Source organism: Anarrhichthys ocellatus, unplaced genomic scaffold (genome assembly GCF_004355925.1).
Source record: "Anarrhichthys ocellatus isolate YVR2014 unplaced genomic scaffold, GSC_Weel_1.0 scaffold22, whole genome shotgun sequence".
NCBI lineage: Eukaryota > Metazoa > Chordata > Actinopteri > Perciformes > Anarhichadidae > Anarrhichthys > Anarrhichthys ocellatus.
Genome location: NW_022280052.1, coordinates 2,402,784 through 2,427,850, shown reverse-complemented (window position 1 = coordinate 2,427,850; position 25,067 = coordinate 2,402,784). Strand labels below are relative to the sequence as shown.

General features: G+C 41.1%; 1 protein-coding gene across 2 annotated transcripts in view; it reads right to left on the bottom strand.

The window, feature by feature from the left end:
* hmcn1 (hemicentin 1) overlaps positions 1–21,680 on the bottom strand; it is a 79,077-nt gene extending 57,397 nt beyond the window's left edge. The window contains exons 1-6 of one of the 2 annotated variants that reach the window (XM_031859462.1): positions 20,997–21,680; positions 7,441–7,511; positions 5,502–5,660; positions 5,289–5,411; positions 4,177–4,348; positions 2,938–3,044 (exon numbers count right to left, since the gene is read on the bottom strand). In XM_031859462.1, the coding sequence (XP_031715322.1) occupies positions 2,938–3,044; positions 4,177–4,348; positions 5,289–5,411; positions 5,502–5,660; positions 7,441–7,511; positions 20,997–21,252 (888 nt within the window). In that variant the 5' untranslated portion in view covers positions 21,253–21,680. The remainder of the gene's footprint in view (positions 1–2,937; positions 3,045–4,176; positions 4,349–5,288; positions 5,412–5,501; positions 5,661–7,440; positions 7,512–20,996) is intronic. The other variant, XM_031859460.1, reaches the window with a different exon arrangement.
* Between the last annotated feature and the right edge of the window lie 3,387 nt (positions 21,681–25,067).

Genomic DNA, 25,067 nt, shown 5'->3' with positions numbered 1-25,067 from the left:
GCTAGGGGACGCCCCTCGCGCTCAAAGCATGGTTTTCTCCTCGCAGGCCGCAATTTTGCTCACGCGAGCAGAGATATTCTGCACAGAGCGATGTGAAAGCGCTCGCCAAAGTAAAATACCCTACACACGGATCTCATTTGCGCTTTTGACAGTGATTTTCCTTCATAGTAGAATGCATGCGTGGTTGCAGTGTGTAACGATCTCTCACTGACAGGGAGCCAAAATGGCCACCAGAGGCTGAGGTTGACTGGGGTCTGCGGCTGCCAGCGGCCCATGACCGCACTGAGAATGAACAGCGAGGGAGGGCAACTAGGGACTGCATTCGGATACAATGGAGGAAGAACGAGCCCTCATGGCTCCTCGTGTTACTACTGCTCACTGACTGCAACAACAGAGGCTTCTGTCGGCGAGAAGGACGAAAGGATTCAGAGCGTTTGGTAAAGTCTTTGTTTTCTATGTATTTGGCCCTTTAAAATGACTGTCCCGCCTCTTTCCCCACATTATTCAAATGATTTGATGTTTTGTTTTGTGTTCAGCAGGATACCTGGCCGCTGTCTACACACTAGACAAAAGAATATAAGGGAGAGGAGCAGAAAAGGCAGACACAAAGAGCAAGAGGTGGGCAGGTTACCGGTGTGCTTTTAAAATTACAGCCTTTCCAAACTACTATTATGGGCAATAAAATGAAATTCACCTTAAATGTACTAGGTCACTGCAGCACAAAGAAGTCTCACCTGGATGACTCATATATTTAAACACATACACACACACAAAAACTAGCACACAGCCACAAAGCACAAATAGAAGAGCTGTTCACTACCAATGAAGATCTTGTTTTCACATTGGAAACTGACAATAGGGTCACTGAGTGACTGGCATCTGTCTGTGCACACCTGGTATCATTTCCTCTTCGTGAGAAAAAGAAAATTACACAATTTATTGCACATTGATTACACTTATTTGCACACTGATTGCACTGAGTAACAGTTGTAGAATATACTGAATTCAGCAGAATGTGAAGTAGGCCAGTGAGGTGTAAAACTATGGGCAAAACAAAAGAAGGGGGCGGTGATACCGGGGTGAGCCCACCTTCTACACTCCACCACAATATCCAATTAAAGGCAGATTAAGATGGATCAAATTCCTTTTCACACACAATCTATGGCCTGGGGGTGTCATGGTCTATTAGCCTTATTGAAACCCGGCATGGCAGAACAGTGAAATCCCCCAAAAGTATTTAGCCACATTTCTTTCGATGTCCTGGGAAACATGGCTGCAGATGAGAGGGACATATTTTTTAGCTTACAAGCCAGAAAGAGTGGTGTGGGGGGGGCTGAGGTTGAAGTGTCCAAGTTGAGAAATGGGGGGAAAAAACTGATTTATTGGGACTAAAGAAAGAGAGAACAGGAGATGCGCCTGGGCTTCTCTGAGGGAGATAATTAGAGGAGTAAATGCATTGGCAGGGAGATGCATGAGGAAAATAAGATAAGTGACAGGGAGCGACTCATGATGTTAGATGAGACAGGGAGCAAAATGAGAGGCAAACAGGAGGATGGTAGAGCCCACCATATCTGAATAGAAAGCAAATACCCCAATCAAAGACCTCTGATATGATGTTTAAGCTGATATTAAAGAGAGCACACAGTGATGCAGAACTTTTAATCTTTGAGCGTCTTTTAACCTCAACATTTCCATTTAACAAGTACCTCCAATAGAAAAAATAAAAACAGGGTGTTATAAAGGCTAAAAATCCAATCCAAACAATCAATCTGAACCTGAAAAAAGGTCTGCCAGGGGTAACGCAACATACTCCGGAGTGTCTTCTAGTCTCTAAAACACAGAAGGAAAAAGACATCTAAAGTAAGAAAGGTTGAGCTCCTGTGAGCAGAGAAAGGGCTTCTCACACCGGTGTTTAGAGACAGACAGACCACAGCATGAGATTAACCTGTGGGTTAAGTGCAGACAAAAATGCATTCCTCATTCATGTTACTTTTTTGAGATACTTTTACATCCCCAAAATGTAAATGCATGCAATTTAAACTTTAAACTTTTGCCCCATAATGTCATTACTGCCTACTGAGAGGGAATTCCCAAAGCATTAATTGGCTTGGCAAGAATATCAATAAGAAAGAGATATTGTAATCATTGGAATTTTCCTGCTGTACAAGCATCAACAGAGCCTAGAAGTGTAGAAGTGCCAGAACAAATCACAGGAAATCTAATCTTTAAGGCATCCTGTTCTCCTCAAAACTGCATTTTTCTTTAAAGGGAAACTCAAGAGATGACACAGTTTTCCATCTAATCTCTTCCCCTGTAAATCAAATGGGCACTAACACATAACACAGTCATGCAGAGATGAGGGAAAGTGTCCCAGAAGGAGTCTAAAGAGAATACAGGGGCCACCGGCGCCCCTTCAACAAATCACTCAGGTAAAAATGCTTGTCATTTTACAACATCTGGCATTGACGGGTCAAATGTGTGATCTTTTTCTGCATTACCTCGTCAGCAGGGTTCCAACACCTTCAACTCTGAAAGGGGCAAACAACAGCAAGGGTGCCCCAAACACACATGTAGCACGTCGTGTTAACAGCAGTGTCCTTGAACATACTTTATCTTCTTCTACCAGGGCTGTCTTCAAAATCATCTCAGTGCTCAAATGTGTCTTTCTGATCATCTTTTTGTTTGCTCGGAGATGCTTCCACCAGACATAGAACGTATTACTGTATCTCAGCATGCTGATATATTACTGCAGTAATTCAACTTAAGAACCTTCCTCAAGGGCACAGCTCCCTCCCGGGGTGTGAGTTGTGACCTCATTTCGAGGGTACACTACTGAACTATTTGCAGTAAGTCTTTTTAACAGACAGCTTGGCTCTGGGAACCGTTAGGAGAAGCTTGTCATTTTAGACACACTCCCTGAAAGAATGAATTGCTTACCTTGATAGACCACATCCCAGGCTGTGGGTCCTTAATGTTGACAACTTTTGCAGAGTTGGGAATGTGCAGCAGCTCAGTCAGGCCGTCACTCTTCCCCATGAGCTTTCCTGGAGGCCAAACATGAACACTGAGATGTTTATTCACCTGCTCTGCAGCTTTGACTGATACAACTGAATTCTTAACACTTCTTGATGCATGGCTTCAAGTTACATATCAAATATTGAACTTTAGTTGTCAACATATATAGATGCAAGATATGGTTTTAGCATTCACAGCATACTGTAGGTGAATGAAACAACAAGTGCTAAATTAGTGGACCCCAGATGATGTTGGAATCTATCCAGATTATTTTTTGCATGTACTCTGTCTCGCTCTATCTGGTCTGTGTACTGTACTTCTACTTCTATAGTTAGCTTCATCTCCTAAAAGTAAAATGTCCTCCTCTTGTTCAAAGTCTTCCTGTATGATTGTGGAACATGAATTCAAAATAGTCTAAAAAGCTTCTCTTTGTCATTGTTTGTATCATTATATATGACAAAAACATACAATTTTACAGTGAATTTTTCTGTATTACAGTATTTTACTGCAATATTGTGGTCCTTGCTTTCACATGTGGAAAATGGCCTTCAATGACTGGACGAACTAAAATTAAAACACTACTTCCATCATGTGCAAAACACCTATATTCATAGACCTATATGCATATTTATAACATAAATCATAGCGAATATACACTATATCAGTATATAACCAATTGATGTACAATAAATACACACATTTTTGGTTAATTTATATATAGATGAGCAACAAATTTAAGGAAGACCTAACATAAAGTGGCTCACTAAGATGTCGCACCACCACGACCAGATACAACGACGTCCATGCTGCTTATCACAGACTCCTTAAGTCTAACAGATATTTATTCCCTCTTCTGGTGTTTCCACAGTACGATGTGGTGGAGAGAGCTGTATTACAAATCTCCCATAGATGTTCAGATGGGTTGAGATTTGGAGACTGTGATGACCAGAACCAATTATTTAAATCATTTTCATGCTCATCAAACCATTCAATGAGCCCTCTTATCCTGTATTGAAGTTTTTATCTTTCTATCTTATTTTTATTTCCTTGTCACCAATCTGTATATACATATATATTATATGACGGTAACTACAGCAATCTCTGACGATGTTTTGGAATCCCACTGACAAACTGTTTAAGTATTGTAACACTTTATCATACCCTGGGGGTTTTTAATCTCAATGTTAGGGGCTGGGCCGCTGAGGGCCACAGTGACTTCCTTGAGGCTCGGGTCAAAGGGTATCTGCCAAGTGTTGCTGGCCCCACTGAAGTGATCCGTGGACAGCAGGTGGACCTTGGATGACTGCACCGCCTCCTCCACCCATTTCAGAACCTAAAGCGAAGGGAACGAAGTGTGAAGAACGCAGGATTAACAAATCTTTCATAGAGATTATATCATCTACTATGGTGTACTCTATTTCAAAACCACAATGTTTAAAAGATGAAAATAACAATATTAAACAAAGAGTAAAATGATACAGCACAATCAAAGCCTCAGCCTAAAGCTGGGCGTACAAAAAAACCCGATTGATTTGACTCAAATATACTGAATGCTTTAAAAAAAATTACAATTTCTTGATTTTTTTCCTGAAAGACACAAACTTTTTTTAGAATAAACACTGCAAACAAACCAAACCAAGGGCCAGGATATTTGAAACTATTGTTTCTCAAAATGTCATTTCTAATTTACTTCCTCGCTTCCTATGAAATCTGGCCTTGTGGCAAAAGCTGTAAAAGTAGTGTTGCATTTGATCCTGCAAATCTTTTAAGTAAAAAACGACACTGCTGATGAGCAAATGTAACAGAAAGACACAGCGAGAGAGAGATCAATAAAATAGAACAATATTAAGTAGTATTTTCAAAAAGACGGACAAATAGTGAAGGACTCTCATACAGTCTTATAGAAAATTGTTCAAGATCGCAAATCCTTTCCTCCACTAACAAGGACTCTTATCTTACAGTAATAAAACAGCAAAGTTATTCAAACGTCAGGCTTTGACTCACTGCCCAGTCCAGTGACTGTTGATTTATGCTTCTTGGAAAGGTTAAAAAGAGCGACGGTATGCATCAATCAATTAAATGCTTCCAGCACATTTGATCTGGAGTCCAGACTTGAACATGGACACAGCAAAATACATAAGGAGGGCTGTAAAATCTTCTACTGCCATTTGATTTACACAGCTTAAGGGCTGAACCCAAAATGATGTGAATACTGTGACCAAAGCATGTTCTTCTTGAGCAGGAGCGCAGTTTCCATTCAGGGATACTCTTACCTCATTGACTTGTTTCTTGTCTAGATGGAAGACCTGCCCTGAGCTGGTGGAGGCGATCTCCTCGTAAACCTTGTAGCCGATGTGACTCCTATCATCACAGTCTCCCGTCAGCACAAACACCACCTACACACACACACATATAGAAAAATGTGACCTCTTTATCTCTAAACCTATATATATATGATATACTTTCTACTGCAGTAATATCCAAACCTGTGACTGTTTCTGCTGAATGAGCTGCAGAACTTCATGGGCCAGCTTGAAATCTTTGGAACGGGCGTCTGTGAAAACGTAAATAAAGGATCCCGGCAAGGAGATCTCCAAGGCGATCTTAATGGCCCCAATGCTCATCTCCGGACAGTCCCCGCCTCCCTGAGAAAGAGAAGGTAATATATAATTATCAAGACAGTGTTGACTCAATTTTCAAATAAAATTGTATTTGAGTGAATGCTTGGTATTTTAGCAGCGTCACTGAAAGTCCATGATGACAGACTTTCCAAGCAGCAATACATAAACAGCACCAACATTGTGTCTCTAAAAAGACTGAGTGTCTGGTGGTATCATTCTATTATATCCACCGCTACTATTATTATAGTCATTAGTCCTATTTATGTTATCATTAGAGCTGTTGTGCTATTGTTGTTGTTGATGTACATCTCTGTATGTCTCTCTCTCTCTCTCTCTAAAGGTAGAGGGCCTCCCATCTAGAGCCTGGTTCTGCCCAACGTTTCTATTCGTTCTACCTGTACCCAAGTTTTTCATTGCCATTGTCGCCCAAGTGCCAAGAATGTTGGGTCTCTATCAATGAGTACAGTCTGTATGAAAAGTGTCTCAAGCAAACTTCTGTTATAATCTGACGCTTTATAAATACATTTATTGAATTGGAAGAAACACCACATCCATGAACTTTGTAGCTTTTATAGATATAGCGCTAACAATAGTCAAAGGTGTGTAAAAACTACCTTGTCAAACCATTACTGACAGCCGCAACCAACACAGTTAAAATAAAATGTGTGATTGTATGTGTGACTATGAGTGTTCTATCCTGTCTGTCTCTCTCTCTTGTTGGTGGGGTCAAAGACTAAAATGTCCTCTGCAGCATTCCAACTGACATTTTGGTCTGTCTGAGGGGTTCAATAGTTAATATGCATCACCCCAAGAGTAACATCTGGACTGGAGTGACCCATGATTGTTGGCCAAGAGGGGGGGGGTGAAGAGACAGGAATCCTCTGTCCCTCCCGAACCCCAACATCCCTCCCCCCACCACATTCCCCCATTTGCCCCCAACACTACGCCTGATAACGTCGCTGTGCACTTTTGTTCTTGGGCCTTACAAGTATGAAGTGTTGTCTACAACATCTTCACCGTTAAACATTTCAATTCCACGAAAAATTTCAATTCCAAAGAGTATCTTTTCCATGCACTCCGGCCACAAAACCCTGTCAGGGGTGGTGCAGGTGAAGAGGTGAGGGGAGGAAGAAACTGACTCAGGAATGAAGCAGTGAGTGAGAGGAAACTGGATCTCTTCCATTCTACACACAACACGCTCGAACACCAGATTAACTGAGGCACGTGCCAAGGATGCAAAGACACTTGCCAAAATCTTTTTCTTCAAAGGACAGACCTCTGAATGCTTCTTCTCTCTGTCCGTGTCTGTCCGTCTCTCTGTCAGACATAGCCATGAAGAGTACCAGCTTTGCAGTTTTTGGAATTTGTTCAAGTAGTACACAGCAGGGTTTCTGCTCAACTTCTTTTCTTTCTCCAAGTGATTACACAAAAATGTAAACTTAGCAGAACTCTGTTTAGCTGTCTAGCCATTCTCTGTTTTTGTTTATACATTTGTTTGTAATGGTGCAGGAAGGCAAATAAACATGGGATGAAGAAGTTATTTTTGTTTAATTTGCAACAGTAAGGCCAACATATGACCAAAACCATATCCTTTATATGAAGGATGAAACTACCACTAAAACTGGTTACAGTAATTGTAAAGTCAAGAAAAATAAACTTCTTTTATCATCTGATGTAGACTGACCAATCAGGCTTGGTCTTAATCAGCTGACCACAGTCTACTGCTTTTATCTAGGCCGGATGACCCGATGCTGCTGCTGCTGCCGCCGCTCCTTGGTTTGATGAATGAGAACTCTGAACCCACCTGAACGTACAGCTCTCTCAGCTCATGCTGGAACTTCTTGGGGTCTGTTGTGATTGTTACGGGTCCAATCTCTGCAAAGGGACAGAAAGAAAAGACGCTCTGTGATTAATAGGGCCACGGGCTGAAGTCTGCATCAGATGAATAACTGAAGCATTTTTTGTTTCCCAAATTCTTGTCGTTAGTCAAATATTGCTTTTGGCAGATGTGTACGGATGTCCAGATTAAATGTGAGGAAGACACTTCGAGACTGATGGATGAGATGATAAAACACAAGAGCAATGACAAGCAAGGCTGGAAATATAGTATTAATATGTTTCTAAAGACAGATCTAATGATGAGGAAAATTTGAAGTTCTGTACTGGTAAGACATGTGAGTTCTGAAAACAGAGCAGACAAAGATGCTAATTGATTAATCGACTAATTGCAACAATCCTGATATTCCTTTTGTTATTGGCACTTCTTTGGTTGCAGACGAAAGACCTTCTCATTCAGTTATTGTAATATTATTATTTTGTCAATGTCTGCTTAGGATTTGGCCAAAGTGGGGCCTCTTCCACTGTACCATGAAAGCAGAGCACTACCTCTAGATAAGGACAACACGGCCTGTGCTCTGTACCTCTGTACCTCTGCCAGTGTTGCTCGTCACTGCTGTTTCCTAGCTTACTTTGTTCTATCCGTTAATGAGCTGCTAAGCCTCTTCTTGAGTCAAACTGTGTGACTTCAGCCACTGCAGCTGTGCTGTGGAATGAGCCTGATGAGGGGCTGCAAAAAGCACACACACGTAGGCACACACACACACACACACACACACACACACACACACACACACACACTGCAGTTTTGCACATGCAAGCACATTGGAAAACAAGGTTTCCCTTGTTGAAGAGAGGGCAATTACAAAGGAACCCTGACTTTTGAAAAAGGATACAGTTTGAACTGTTTTACAACAGTCTTAAATTGTGTCTTGAGGCCAGGGCCCAAATTTAGCGGAGTGCTGAGACTCTTGAAACATAATTATCATTGTGAACTTTCTATTCTCCCTCTGTCTCAAGCGATTTTTTTAAAAAGCAAAACATTTAAGGTTGTTAAGTTTGCGATGAGGAATCATGAGCATTTCCTTTTCTTTGCAACCAGCATCACCTTTCATTTCTTCTTGAAAGCACTCCACATGCCCTTTCAATTTATATAATAACATACACGAAGAAGCGAAAAAAGGCTTTTTCCAAATGACCCAGATTTTGGCATCCTCGTAAATCCTCACGGTGGAGAGTGAAGGAACATTTGCGGCGATCAGAGCTTTTTAAAACTAACATGGAAATGTGTCTGGCTGCTCTGAACGGAACATAGATCCTGAGCCAAACGTTTCAGAGATGGAAAAGCTGACATTTCTCTCCCGATGGGAGGAGTTCCCATGACTGTTGTTAAGTATTCTTTAGACTGTTTTGGTTGTGGTGATCCGAACCACAGCCACCGTCTTTGCACCTGGACTGTGGAAACCCACAGCTAATAATGATATATAATAATGACATTTCAACTGTGTGAGACGACATGAACCTAACTCTCCAACTCTACTTGTGTGACAATCTTTGACTTTGACGTATCAGGACATCATCAGTATTTTCTCTTTCTTAATTACATTTAAGTCGAACAGTTAAAAACATTCATCCCTGGGAGCTTCCCTGTTCCAGCAGTCCAGTGAAACTGTCGGGGGGTGAAGTGCCTTGACAAAGAGCACCTCATGAATTGTGGTTAAGAGAAGGTAAGAGAAGGGAAATCATTACGGGTTCCTTTCAACACATTTTCCCTGCAGGTCTGGAGAGTCAGACCCATGGTTTCAACATATCAGGAACCTTTTTAGGCAAATAAAAACATATTTGAGGACGTAGGACAGCATATATGACTACACAAATAAGGGAAATCTCAATGCTTTGTTCTGGCTTCCACAACAGGAAATAGTTTTAAATGCTTTCTCTGTGATGACAACAAGGAACACATAAGTGGCATGAACATGGCCAAGAGAATGAAGTCAGAGGGAAAGAATGCTCTATAGTCTGACAAGAAGTAATAACAAAAGAGAGAAAATGATCTGCATCTCATTCTGTTTTTCTTCATCTGTTGTGTAAATTGTTGAAGTCCTAAATGATCAAAACAAATGAACCCACCTTTATAGTCTTACAGCATTCATCCAGCTGTAAAAGCATGCATCTGCAAATCACGTGCAAGCTTAAACACTCACAGAACGTCTAATGGGATGGAACAAACTGGGGAACTTCCCAATGGCAAACTTAGTTTCACCTCCACTGACATTCGGCATTAAAGTAATTAGCTGGGAATCATTGTGGAGTGAGTTTCTCTTTTCTAACATCAGCAGCGAGGAATTCCAAGAGCAATGCATCGAAAAGGTCACAGCCGTTAAAGTCTTTCAACCGAATAAATTCTGTATTCTGGCAGCGATACATAAGACAGGAGAGCTGCATAAGCTGCCACAGCACATGACAGATAACGGAACGAGGTAATGAACTAACATTTCTTCAAAGTTGTGACCGTGACATGATGCGACACTTTAGGAAAGTTCTGCTCTTGAAATACTTTGTGCCTCCAAGATCCTTCTGCCACAGTGGGGAGAGTTTGTATAGCAGTGGCAGTGATCACATTTACCGTTGTTCTTTTTTTATTCCTGCAGGCAAAGACCAGAATGTTCCTAACTCACAATTTCTCTTTTTCAAACTGATTTAATTATCTATGTATGCTCAGGTAAAGAAGATTCTATGCCTCCCCGTCCAACAGAATCAGACAGGTTCCACAACATGTCGCTGTTATAGCACTTAACAGCAACTGAGGCCGTAAACACACATTGCTTTTTCTGTCATTCTGCTGACTCAGGGTAAAATCTGCCATCTGTCATCCCGACTGTCAGCTATGAGGCATAATTCACTTAATCAGCCCAACTGAGAAAACACATGTGAAACAGCACACGGTGCTAATAGTGTGCCCCAGTGAGGAAAATGACTTTACATACAAAGGAGTAAACATGTCTGCAGACACATATGTGAGGTCAGGCACGCAAGTCCCCGCACACTCTTGACAAATAAATGAACACACAAACACAAACAAATATGCTGTGGATAAAAAGTCAACAGCAAAGTACTCTGTAATTACCTCCGTATAAGCAGCCATCACTCTTCACAGAGGGCACACATATGTTATGTCTCTCTTGGGAAGAGACCACGGAAACTAAATGGGTCTGAGTACACTGCGTGCAAACAACAATGCGCAGTACTTAACTGTTGACATTCTTTCTTTCGTAATTGTTTACTCTCTTTTTATTCCATTTATTAAACTATTAACTTTATTTACAGTAAGTTACTGGAGTATATATTTATTCTTAATGTCTGTTCCCCGCAAAATTAGAAAAAATTCACAGCACGCAGCAAGTTCACCAAAACAGCGACCGCAGCGTTGCACACAGACCCAGATCCGGCTTTGCTGCCACCTTAGACCTGCAGTCGGAAGGTGGAGAGCTCCGTACCTGGAAGCGACAGCTCTTCCTCCGGCCAGGGGCAGAGCTTTGCCTCGCTGGTGGTCAGAAACTCCAGCGCTTTTGTCCACAGGGACTGCCGAAATCAACACAAAACGAAAGTTCCTCGTAGCTTTTACTGTAAATAATTTTATAACTTTCTGTTCCGTTATTTTCTTTTTAATTCCTCTTCCCTTTTGCCTTTTTGCCTTTTGCCTTTCCATATATGAGGTATATAAATCCCTAATTGCATTTGGTTAAATCATCCAGCTTTACTCAGACACAATGGTGAAATCAGCCCAAAAGAATTTCCCGAACAGGAAATTGCAACCTTGTGAAAAATTAGATCATGCTTTTTAACCAAGTTCATATGTATTGCCTATTCATAAAGGAAAAGCACAGTGGAGGGTAAGTGGTTATTGCCCTCTCACGGGATAATCTCATTTATTTCTGGTGTTGACAGTGACATAACCACATCCTCGCTCCACAACAATAACCACACTTGTAAGGGTAATGTATCAAAAATGTGTTCTTTCATCACACTGAGCCCAACTCACACACATTTTACTATTCTTTTCCTCTCTAGCAGTACGAGGTTTGAGAAGAATTCATCAAATAAAGTATTCAAATGTAGCTGAGCAGTAAATTAATTAAAGCAGCAAGTACTGTCAGTTATATTCTCCGTAATGCATCCAAGATTGCCAATGTCCTCATCACGGTCAACATGAAATGATCACATTTTGGCTTGATGCAATATTCAAAATCTCTCCTTTTTCCTCTGCATTGGATTCAAAGCTTATCACCGAGCTGCAGAATTCCTCCTCAATCCTTTATCACAGTGTCTCCCTATGTGTCCCCCTCTTTTCTTCCTCACCCTTGCTCTTTTAAACTGCATCTCTTACCCTGCCTGACTGCACCAGCTGCCATCTAATTTTTGAGCTTCAGCCCGGAGCGACAGCGCTGACGACAGGCTTGATTTCAAACCACCACAAACTGAACTTGTGATGTAAACGTCTTCCCACGACCAACTGAGAACGCGGGACCACCAGGCAGCTTAACTCTCGCTGCCTCCGTTGTTTTCGCTTCATTCGACCCAATTGGATCTGTCTCGGGATGATGTGCCACAAAACCACAGATCTCTAATAGTGGCACTCATGAGTTCAAATGATCACACGCACACACACACACACACAGCCTTTCCCACATAAACACAGAGGGAAACTGGTGCACAAACCACACAGCATGTAATCCCTCCCAGATGCATAGCCGGATGGGGAGTGTGTTCCAGAGACAGATGACAGCTCTGAAACCTCCACCATCATCCATCTGACTTGATAACTGGAGCCAGAGATAGAACAAAGAAGGGGATGCAGCCCGAGGGTAAGTCTTAATTGAGTGTGTGCCACGTGTGTGTAAATGTATGATTGTCATTTATGCAGATGTGTGGTTCTGTGGTGTGGCCATTCGTGCAACAACGGAAACACGGCAACCTTGCAGTAAATGGAAATTTCCTGCCTGGGTTTGTATATGTTTACGTGTGTATATGCTTCCATATCAATCTGCGAGTGTATTAAAGTAATGAGACAATGAAATTATGAAAAAATAAATGCTGCTGTATTAACAATAGTAAATGTCTCGTAATGTTCTGCCTCCTATCTTTCCTGTCACTGTCCACTTTCCAGGAATGAAGAAATAAGTAATTGTATTTTCAATCAATATGTTCAATCTTTGTCATATTATGTCTGAATGCAACAAGAGAAAGATTTTGCTGTATGCTTAAAACATATTTGTGATTTGTGGCTGTGTAAATAAAACTGACTTGGTCCGCATGGGTGGAGATGAGACGTGTGTTTCTCCTCTATGGTATTCAAAGAAAAGCACCACAAGGAGAAATGAGTCTTAATTTTCCGAGACCCTGTGGTTGACTTTAGACCTTTACAGATTGTCTACGATGCTGTTGAACTCTGCGAATAGGCAGAGTAATCTATACATGAATCCACCTGGAGCACAATAGTTTACCTCTCTATACTGTTTCACAATTTCCTTTTACTTTTCTGAACTATTAAGTATTTTTATTTATATCATTTAGGATTTTTATTTAGTATTTGTGACAGCTATTGCAGCTAAGTTTTTGTTTCAGTTCACTGTACTTTACAGAAAACACACTGAGGGATCTGTGTGTTTGGAGCAAAGTATGCTATGATTATTCTTGTCAGAGGTGTGTTAATAATTCTCGGCTCAGCACCGTGCACTTCCTTTATATCAGGCACTAATTTCTGTTCTTTTTTTTTTTTTTGGTTTCTGGGCGGGGCGACACCTTTACATCACTAAAACAACATCTCACAAAACTGACCCCCACCACTGATAGGTTGTGTTGTGCAACATCTCCCTTACCCATAATGCATCACAGCGAATAGGTCAGACAGTGGGAGGGCTGGAGAAGAGGATGAAAAGGACAAAGCTGTGGCTTAAGGAGGCTTCAGGTTGTGTTAAGCCTTGAGATGCCTCTCAGTGAAAAGGCAAAAAAACTGACACGGGCTGCAAACACACAAGAGAACCTAGTGGCGTATCTACATACGGCCTCCATCGTAGAAACACAGGCCAAAGCCCAGAGGCTTGGCTGATGCTGACTTTAAATTAAATGTGGCCTTTTAACTGTATTAATTTGCCTCACAAATTAAGTAGAAGGCTTTTAAATGAATGGCAACAAACTCAATATTGCAACAACAAAACTGTAAAAGCTCATGACCAACTATTTTTATGAGTGATGCTGTAATTCCAGAGTGCTCAAAAGTGACTGGGTGGTGTTTTCTGTGCCTCTTTTGTTTTACTGAGGAAATTCTAATTGTGCGTGCGGAGCAGAAGAGCACAGCCGACCACACACAGATGCACACTCAGAGGCAGTGACTTCCAACCAGTGTGCCACAGGAGTGCATTCAGACCTGCCCAGGTGTGTTGTTAAAATTTAAAAAATTAAAATTATGAATGGTCCTTTGAAAAAGGAGATTATTGTTGAGTTTTGTTAGCCAGTTTTCCGTGAGCTCATCAGTTTGACACAGAATACCTGGTTCATTAAAACAAGCTCGGGTTTCAGGCAGAATGATCCTGTATTTGTAGGGAATGAACAAAGATTGACATGTGTACCTTAATCCGTGTCGTTTAAGGGCTGTATGTTGTGCCCAGGTATTTTTGGAACATATAAAGTGTGCTATGGCGTGGAAAACGTTTTAAAACACTGTTCTGGGGTGGTATTCATGATACATGAGTTCCCCCAATGCCCCTCTGAGGCAGGGGGCAGAGGGTACTGACAGCCTGTGATTCAGATTCCCAAAACACTTGTCTGCTTCAGACAACATTTGCCACAATTAAAAACCACACAGGCATGCATGTCAGTCAACCTTCTATTGCCTAGCAGACACATGTCACCAGTTGTGCAGCCTTTCAGTAAATGCTTCTCAAATTTGTCTGGAGGAGAAAAATAAGAGGACAAGAAGAAGAGGAAAAGGAAAAGAATATACCTGCTAAACCCGTGAGAAGGCTAAATGCACCAAGCACAACACACGACACACAGGTACAATGTTTTCTTGCACACCCAGAGAGCAGTTTTGACTCACTGATAACACTGTCAGCAAGCTAAAACTGACCAGTCTTCTTTCACAGCGACCCATGAGATCATCTAGTACATACTGTCACTGAAAATGTCCCGCTGATACATGGCTGTAAACCTAAAGTCCTGGGATTAATAGGATCATAAAACTTTTACAAGGTTGTCATTGCCTGCTTGGTCTTTTTCAGTGTAATAAAGCTGGCCCAGTAGACAGAATTTAACTAACGTAACAATAATTAGTGAGTGTGTTATCAAACACTTTATTATTCCCATATACAGCAGACGCGGTGTCTCTCACAGTGACGTATATAAGTCCAACATTCACACTCCTTTGACCTCTTTTGTGGTCTCGACTAACTGCTGAGGGGAAATATCAAGCTCTTTAGAGCTAAATGCTTCATTATGTTCAGCAGCTAGCCCGTAACCTGCCTGCTCTGTAGAGCTGGGAAGGTAGCGTACAGTGAGTTTATCTGTTTATCAAAACAGTAAAAACTAAAGAAAAAGCTCACATTAAAAAGCTCAAGCTAAGGGACACTGCAGAGTCAGGAGACAATTATTTGTGGGTTTGTCACAATGAGCGACTGAGTACATTATAATTAGATCCCCTGTCAATATGAAGGTATTGATTAGTGTGTCTTTATTGGGTTAGGGTTGACCTATCCTGCTATCCTGAACATTTACGATGTACACGACATGTGTTGGAGGATCATCCAGCTCAAATAAATGCCTGCATGTGTCCTCTGTCTGTTTCTATGGGAAGAACCACATCACTGGTTTGAGAGTAAATGTCACTCTGATCACACCAGCCAAGCTGCTAAAACCTTACATATGTTTCAACTAAAATGTTCATAAACAGCTTACACACAGACAATGACGTCATGCCATACCAAACCATGGGAATGTTCAAATCTGGCACCTGATCTAGATGGCCGTAAATCGAAAGTGTTCCAAATGAGTCCTCCAGACCTTGAAAGTATGACGTAAAACAATGACATCAAATGAATCTGCCTTTAGGAAAATGCTTCCTTAAAATAATACTAATGTCTAGACTTCGATCTGTAGAGTCTAAATTGACTATAAAAACGCTGATTTGAGGAAAGCCCTCATTAAAGGACCAATAGTAAAAGTGCTGAGGTTGTTGCTTATTATTATGAGTAATAAAGCACAGAAAATGCTGACTGGCAAATACTAATATTTTACACATAGTTTACGTATGTCTGCTGGCAATCAGCAGCTGTCCACTTGGATTACAGGGCAGTCATTTTAAAAGATTGGATTGGGACCCACATTTTTTGTGTAGGGGCATAAAAATGGGTCAGTATGTTATTCATCATTATATTTGACGTGTTCTGTGACTCAAGCCTTCTTGAGCCACTGGACAGCATTGGACAAAACAAACTGTGAGAGCAGCATTTAACCAACAAAAGGCAAGCAGTGGCTGCTGTTATCAAAATCACCTGACTTGCCTCGGGTGTTCAGCTCTCCTTGATAAATGGACTTGGAGTGACTGGCTAGTTTTGCTGTGGACACATGGTAAGAGTTAAGTATAGGTCAGGTAAACATGTCTGCCCCAGAACAGGGGAAACACATCGTAAGACATGCAAAAAAATGTTTGTGACACAGTGAACTGCCTTCATAAGACAGTTCTTTTTTTAACTTGGGTTAGGGTTAATAACCCAAGGTATTCCAAAGGTATTCCCTCCATCATTAAATGATCCTGTCACAAAATAATCATAAAAAATCATAAATATTTAGTTTCCTGTTCTTCATTTCTTTCTCTTTTAAGTGTCATCTCCCTTCCAGCCATGAATCATAATGTCTTCACCCCAACAGCTTTGTGTCATCTCAAGTTTTCAGTCTGTTTCTCCACTTTTTCACTACAACATGTCCAACATTCACTCCTCCGCACTCAGACAGTTAGCCAAGAGACTCTCAAACACAAACAAAAAACAAGGAAGAAAAGGTCAAGAGGATATTAATGAGAGCCCAGACAGTGATGGCAAAGAGCCCTGAAGGGTGACCTGGGCTCAGGAACCCTCCGGACCTCAGAAGAGTTTGAAAAACAAATCCAAAGCCTGGAGGGAAACAAAACCAACATGGGGGAGAGTACAAAGTAACAGAGACATTTGACACATGGGCCATTCATGTCAACCACTGCATCAAAGGGTCAACTACCTGTAAAAACCTTGGAATTTCTAATAACATACATTTGTAAACAGGGAACAAAATGGACAACGTCTAAAGTGTCCGATGCAGCCCTCAGGTATGTGCTGCCTTCCAAGATGAAGGAGATAACCTCTGAGCACCGATTACAACGTTAAATAGAGTCGAAACATGAAACACACATTGTAGTACGCCACAGTCCTCGCTCCTCCTCTAATCCCTCAAAAACCTCCACCTCTTTCCTTTGGCATTCCTGCCTAATAGCATCGTTATTGACTCTGTCCAGCTAAACGCAAGCTCCTTGTAATCTCACACAGGCGGGGCGGTCCTGCTGCTCAGGAAAGAGGGAAACAAAGAGAAAAGGAGATGGTGGAGAAGGTCACTGGCCACCAACAAAGGGAGCTCTGAGATAAGTGCCTTTGATCATGGCAGAGGAGGCCGAAGCAATCCCGTCATCTCCTCTCATCATTCCACGCCCAGAGGTTTGCTCCATCTCCTTCTAACTAAAGTTAGCTGGCTGGAAAAGGATGGCGAGGCAGGCCATCAACTCAGCATAACCAATCTACAGAACTCACGGCTGAAACACAAACACTAGATAACAATTAAACTGAAGCAAGAGACTGGGAAGTTAAAATCTGAGTGAGATACCGCTCATTAACTATGACTCAGCCTTTCTCTGTTTGGCTTGTGCTGACTTTTAAATGGTCAGTATGCCCCCCCCCCCCCAAACCTTTCCAATGACGCTATTGGGGGACTTCATCTGACAATTTTTGCAACTTTCCGAAATTATCAATCCAGCAGGCACTCTCACACTTTATGCAGTGATTGGCAATGTGTGAAGTAGACAGATTTTGATCATCTCTCTCAAGCTTTCTTAATAACTCTTCACAGTTCACACAGATACTTTTATCACTTATTTTACGTACAAACGGTTGTTACACTATGAATGCCTTCCAAAAAAATACCCGTCCAAAAAGTGGTCTCTATGACAGCGGCTACCACCTTTTTTGCCTTCAACATGTCGGACAACAGGTTCTACAAACTAGCATACCTCTATCATTAGCTTTCACGGTGTTTGAGATCCATATTGGGAGCATTATGTGGGACGTGTAGCCACTCTGAACCAGTACAGGACAATGCAGAACAAAAGTCCTAAACAAGATAATCACGCAAGGCAAAACAAGCAAATAGATGGCAAGATGGCACAATCTGTGATTGAGGGAGATTGCATCTTGGACAAGGTCCACAACTTTACTGACTGCAAAGGGTCAGCAACCAAATATAATGACTTGATTTAAGTTGATGTTAACTTGTCCTTTGCTTTCTGACATTTAAAATTGGAGGATATTCCTGCTACCTTCCAACTAAAGCACCAAGTCAGAATGTTAACCTTACAGTCGTTACTGCATTTTAAATCCGTAATGCTGGAGTGCACAGCTAACACAACAAAAAAGGTGCACTGGGTTCTGACCCATCTCAAACTCAGCTAATTAAACTCCCACAAAAGCACGTACGAGACACACACAAACACACCCTCTCACAGCAAGGTAGTGTTTACAAGGACGAGCACGTGTGTGTAAGGACGTGAGCAGAGTCAGGAAGGACGTAGAATCTAAGACTCTGCAAACAAATCTGTGGACACGTGCACACACACTCTTTTTTATTTCACGTCAACCTCGTAGAGTGTATTTTTATATGGTTGATTGGAAAACTGCTCAAATTAACATAAATCTGGGATAAATGCTACATTTCCTGTCTTGGTAGTGGCAGGAGTGTTGTGAAATACAGTTTATTTGGCTGTAAACTTTCAAATAAATGTTCCATGTGTCCAGAGAGTCTGCTCGCAACACACCTTTGACTCCTCAGCCTAAGACTGGATTCCTCAATGACAGATTAGTCATCGTTCTCTGGACTGTATCTACAGAAGAGAGATGTTGATGTTTACAGCTGTTATTTGAACAGTGCAAGGAGGACATTTTACAGCGGATTCTCTGATAAAGTGAAAAAAAATGTGTTTTTTTTCAAATGTACCACTGTTTCATTGGAGCGTTTTTAAACTGTAGCGCAGAATACACAACCCCTGTGACTTGTGAAGTATCTTCTTGCTTTCTTTCTCTCTCCCCCTGCAGGATGGAGGAAAGGGGGGGGGGAGAGGCTTCCTGACTGATCTTCCCACACAAGCCTGACCCCAATACCCAGGCATCCTCCTGACACTCTCGCTTCACACACACACACACACACACACACACACACAGGCAGAGAGAAACACAGATACACAAACACACTGTCTAATGTTTACCGTGTCAGATTGCAGTGTAAATAAAGGGGAAGCTCCGGCCTCTGATTTAAAAGGAGCCAAATCAAACAGGAGGCACTGCGTTATCGCACCGGGTCGGATGGAAAGCGGAGAAAATGGCTCTGTGTCAGAATGAAACAAACCCGAAAATAAAAGTTCTTATGAAAACAGAACTGATTCTCTCAGTGGGTCCGGGATATTTTGTTGGGGAAGGACAAAGAGTGAGGCAGTGTGTGCTGTGCTAATCATTCCTCTTTTCCCCCGGGGCTTTGGAGAACACATTCTGACATCCTTGTAAACATTTTAAGAACAAACAAACGTCACTTGAGGGTGAGGGACAGACACAAAGACAAAGAGTTGTCAACACCGAATTTCTGAATGGCGCTGTTGCTGCTTCAGTTTACTGTAAGAGGAGTATCGTATGATGACTTTCTAGTGACAGTAATTGTAACATTTGCTGTGAATCAAGCCTTGAAAGTGCACAACAGGTTGTAATCACAAGATTCTTTGAAAACTGTTGCTTTGTCCAAGACGCAATGCATCACAGCTCTCTTATCATCTGCTAATGATTTAAAATATGCCCCTCTCCCTCCCAAGCACACAATAATGAATTCATCATTTGTTACACTTGTGTATACTGAGCATATTTCTTCCTTCAATATAATTATTATTCTGGGCACAGAATCTATGAGGAGTTGAGCTTCATGAGAATTTGTGACATGCTGAAAAAGTAGCAGAGGAGACCAAACATCTGGAGAAGGAATCTGTCTCTTCCCCACACAGATCACCTCTGTCGATTCATCTTGTACTTTCTCTCTGCCGTTGCTACGTGTTCTCAAGTTAAAGTATATTGTAAACAGTGAGGGTGATCATATGTTGTGTTTTAGGACTTTTTAGATGTGCTGGCAGGATATTATACAAATACTACATTACTGAGAGTCTGTGGTAAGATAATATTGGAGTAGGTTGTACCTAAAATGCTTAAAAGGACACTATTGAGTGTGACACGCACACTTTGATTTTTGCCGCTGGCTGTCTCTGTTGACCTTTATAAGGTTTAAGGTCTACACTCTGCAGAGACACACTCGAGCATGAGCCCTTTGTTATTGCTGTTGATGGAGCATTTTTCGGAGGTGGATGTCAAACACGTCTCACCTCCAAATCAGCACAGAGACCCCCATGACATGACATCACGGCAGCCTTTGATGGTGCTTTTGTGAGCAGGTAAGTGACTTCTCCTCCCTCTCAGAAAATAGTAATTACAGGGACTTTAAAATACTAACACAAAGTCTCTTCATCACCAAAACTCTCAAACTTCAAACATAACCTTCAGTAACATGCATGGTTATGATAGAAAGGATGAATTTTACTTGGAAAGAGCTTTCACTAAGTCACTACATCGAATGTATGCTCTTCAATAGCTTTGCTTACATTGCCATACTCCCATGCCACTCCCCAGGAGATTATTTAACACTATTATTCATGATTATTTAACACCAATCATTTGGAACGTCTCATTTTTACATGACAGTGCGCCTGCGCCTCTGACCTATAGCCAGAGTTACTGTTAAGTAGCCCAATGATATACTGTCCAGGCTATATTAGCTGTTGAGAATGAGAGAGCACCCATGGGTGATAATAATCATTGAGATGCATTGCAAACATAAAGCCACACACTAACCCTGGCGGAATGCTAATGATAGTGACCGCCAGGCTCAACATCTGTGTGCGGAGACAAGATCCCCCAGAGTCCCTCCTCTGGAGGTGTGAGGAGCATTAGGGCGGATTGTGAGCAAACTATCACATTTCTCACTTTTCTGTGTGCTTTTGTTGTCACAGCAGAGAGTAAACTCAAAACAATTCCAAAGTGTGCAAAACAATCCCAAAAGTGTGCAGACATGTTTGCAAAAAAAAAGAGCAAAATAATAAGTTACCACAACATATTTTCACTCCTCATACTTTCATTATATTACCTGGATCGTGGAAGGGGACCAGGGCAAAGTTATACAATGTTTTCTTCGGTCTATTGAGGGACGTTTCCAAAATCTTAGACGCGCCATCGATGACCTGGACCAGGTCGTCGTACATGGAGCCGGTAACATCGAAGACGAATGCCAGGGTGGATGCCCCCTCCGGGATTTCCTCCGTCGTGGCCCCCGTCTTTGCGTCTTGCCCGGCGGACAACGACACCGACAGCACGAGGGACAGCCACACCAATCTGCTGCCCATTTCAGATCCAAGATGCTTCTCAGGCAAAGTTTCTTGGATGTTTCGCTCTCGCCACTCGGAACCTTCAGGGTGAGTCTCGGAATAAAGGTAGAGACATCGGGTTCTCAAAAAATGGACTGAAACGTATGTAGAACAATTAAAAAAAGGTGCAACAACAAAGAGAATCTTGACTTTTCGTGTGCGTCTTCCTCTGCTGTGTCTGCGCGCACAAGTCGCAACCTCTCGCTTCTCTCTGTGAACAAAAAACTTCAGCGGTCCCAGCAGCTGCAGCAGTGGCTGTCGTCTACGGAGTCAGGAGCCCTTGTTCAGCTCTGTCATACAAAGACCCCCTCTCAGCTGGGCAGAAGGTCTCCAAAGCGCAGGCCAACCCGTGCAGGAGGGCTGTGCTCTGATTGGACGAGATGTTTGGGTGACTTGGAGGGACCGTGTGCTCAATTGACTTCAAGGCGTTACACAAAGAGCTGCAGCGCTGTCATTGTTTCCCGTAGTTACAAAGAAATAGGCTGCAGTCATAAATGCGTAATGTTGTTGGATTTGCATGCCAGTAACGCACTTGTTGCAGGTCTCGTTGACTTTTTTTTTTTTTTTTTTATAATCAATAAGGAATCTGATGCGATTAGATACAAATGATTTGAAGGGCAATTAATGTGGAACTATTGTGAATAAAACAATTCAGACAGAAAGGACGCAATGGTGTGAAATGCTGAACTTGCATGAAGCAAGCTGGTTTGAGACCAGGACAATCAAAAAGCAGCTCTTTGGTGATTGTGAGCTCTGTATTGCCACCTAGTGGTTGTTGTTTGACCTCACAAGTAAGTGCCTTAATAATAATGTACTTAATCATTTATATTCGGTACGCAAATGACAATATACTTGTGCTTAAAAAGTCTTGATAGGAGATATTTTGTAAGTTAAAAAAAGGTGTCAAAACATGGATACATAGAAGGGTAAATTTAACCCCAATCAAATGGGTTTACTAAGGTTTCTGTGTACTTTGTGCCCATATTTTGTATTTTAAAAGCAGTGGTGGAAGGTAATTGTGTACATTTACTCTAGTATTGTACTTAAGTACATTTTTGAGGTACTTGTACTTCACTTGAATATTTCCATTTTCCACTCCGCTGCATTTTAGAGAGGAATATTGTATTTATTCCACTACATTTATCTGAAGTTACTGGTTACTTTTAAAATTAGCATTTGACATTAAAAGAACATGTGATAAGTTTACAAATAAAGCATATTAAAAATCAAAACAGTGCTTCCCAGCCTATTTGACCTGTGATGTTATTATTGAGGCTCCTTGCAATGATTCCGATGTCTCTGTGTTATGAACGGTTCCAAAGAGAATTTCCCCTCTAAACTTCTCACATGGTTTAATAGCAACAACAGCTCAAATGATCTAATATTTCACACAGACAACCCCTCGGGTTGATCTTGTGACCCTTTGGAGCTGACGGTATATAAAAGAGTTCAAATTAGCTCCCCCTCGACCAGCTACAACAGTAGAATCCTGCTGTTGTAGCTATATTTCCATAATGTTATAATAATATATATCAGTCACATGGGACATTTTATCGTACAACCAGTACTTCTACTTTAGCAGTACATTTAGCTGATAATAATTATGTAATTGTACTTCAGCAGGATTAGGAAAGCAGGACTTTTATTTGTAATTTAGTATTTTTAGTTGTATTGGTACTTTAACCCAAGTAACGGATGGGAGTACTTCCACTGTTTGAAAGACGATAAAGTGGATGCCGTTAATTAGGCAGAAATGAAACACATATCAAGTATCAGTAGCAATATTGCATGCAGACAGCAATGGGTTTGAAAGCCAGTCTTTGTACGATGAAACTTCAATTTGATCAACAGTTTTCACTGATGATTTCAGCCCTAAATTACATAAATTATCCAGCTTGTCACATCTGAGGGACTATGAAACTCATCTGTAAATTCCTGTTGATTTTTCAGTAATTGAGAGCCTTAACCATTGGCCTTTTTTCATAGCAGACATTTTGACTTGTGATAGTAGGAAAAGCACAGGTGTTTAAACACCATTAACAACAGCTCCAAGCCATTTGAAGCTATCATGCAGAATTTCGGGAGCGTAACCACTCCTCAACCGTAGGCTACCTGAGGGGGTTTGTCGTGCCCGGGTGCAACGGGGGAATCCCTGTCGAAGCTTCTACTCAACGCATTTGGCAAAGCAGATGAGCTAGTAGTTCAAACACCGCCCATCATGTGTTTTTCTTTAATAAATAATAACAAAACGCATCGGTTTATGGTGTGGTCGTTGCTACTGAATTAGATGTTCAAAGAGCTATAATGCATAATGTTAAATGCTAAATGGAATGTAGCCATAATTAAAGTCAATATGTCTGCTGTGAAAAGTTCTGAACTGGCACCCTGGAACCAAAGCAGCTAAATGGAATTTAGCCATTAACAATTCTATTATTTACACCTGTGCTTTTCATGTAGTGAAATATCAAAATAAAAAAGGCCTCTTTGGCTGAGAAGTAGTCCTTGTAATGTAACATCTTACTTCAATCAATATCTGTTAAAAGGTTAAACACCAAAGAGCTACTGCTGATGATTATCAGAAGTGTGATGGTTGTGTTAGAGTTATGATGGATGTTGATTCCGTGTTCAACTATATTTAAGTTGCAGGGCTCTTTATAATCAAGAGTAGTCTGAGAGACTGGGCTCCTGCACATCTCTGTAAGTACAAACACATGTTTCATTTTAACAAACTTTTATCACGTGTTATTTGCCCCCAACCTGTTCTGTCAAAACTGTGTACTGTGGGTACTGAGTTGGGCATGTTTATTGTTACGATCATCACTAAATAAAATACTGAATCAACATCTAACCAGTCACATCCATGTCAGACAAACCTCTGAATGAATAGGGAACACAAATAAAGAAAAATTCGGGACAAAGTGACTTTGAATAATATCCTGGTATCCTAAAATAGATCTTTGACTCACAGCATTACCTGGTTATGAATTATCTGTGAGGCATTGCTTTAGTTTAAAGTAATCCAATTTAAAATATGTTGGGAAAACAAATACAAGTGTATCTCGTGAATCATAAATCACTAAAATGTCAGCACTAGCTGATTTCTCTGCAGAGAATTATTGTAAACTGCAAACAATGAGCATATTTGGGCACTAGGGAGAGCTAGTACACCACTGATATATATATATATATATATATATATATATATATATATATATATATATATATATCTGTCTATAACTGAATAAGTGAGATCAGGGGGAAAATACAAAAGAGGTAAAGGTAAGAGATAGCCATCAGACTATTTCAAAATGCATGGCTCTGCAAAGGGATTAGTAAGTGAATTGTCTATTCACATTTTCACCAGGTCACCAGGTCTTTACTGGAGGTTGTGGATGGAAAGTTTCACGGAAACATTCAAATAAGAATCCAAACCTCACAAACCAAGGCACACTCAAATGATGTAGAAAGAGAATTTTGCATGGCAAACAAATAGGGAGGCTAAAGCCTTTCGGATATGGACGAATCCAGCACGCATGGCAGTGATTACACAACACACTTAATACATAAATCACATCCGAGGTGCATCTTGTTCCTAACAAGTTCATACAAGAACAAAATGAATAGCAACAGCAATAAGGGATGGTTAAAACAAGCAGTCACACTCATTTCACATCATTTTATTTACAAGATGTCATTCCTTTAATTGTTCAAGCTGGCGATATGATTCACTCATCCAGAGGCAATGCTGTGAATACACATCCCCTCTCTGGAAATAGGGTGGAGAAATACTGTAG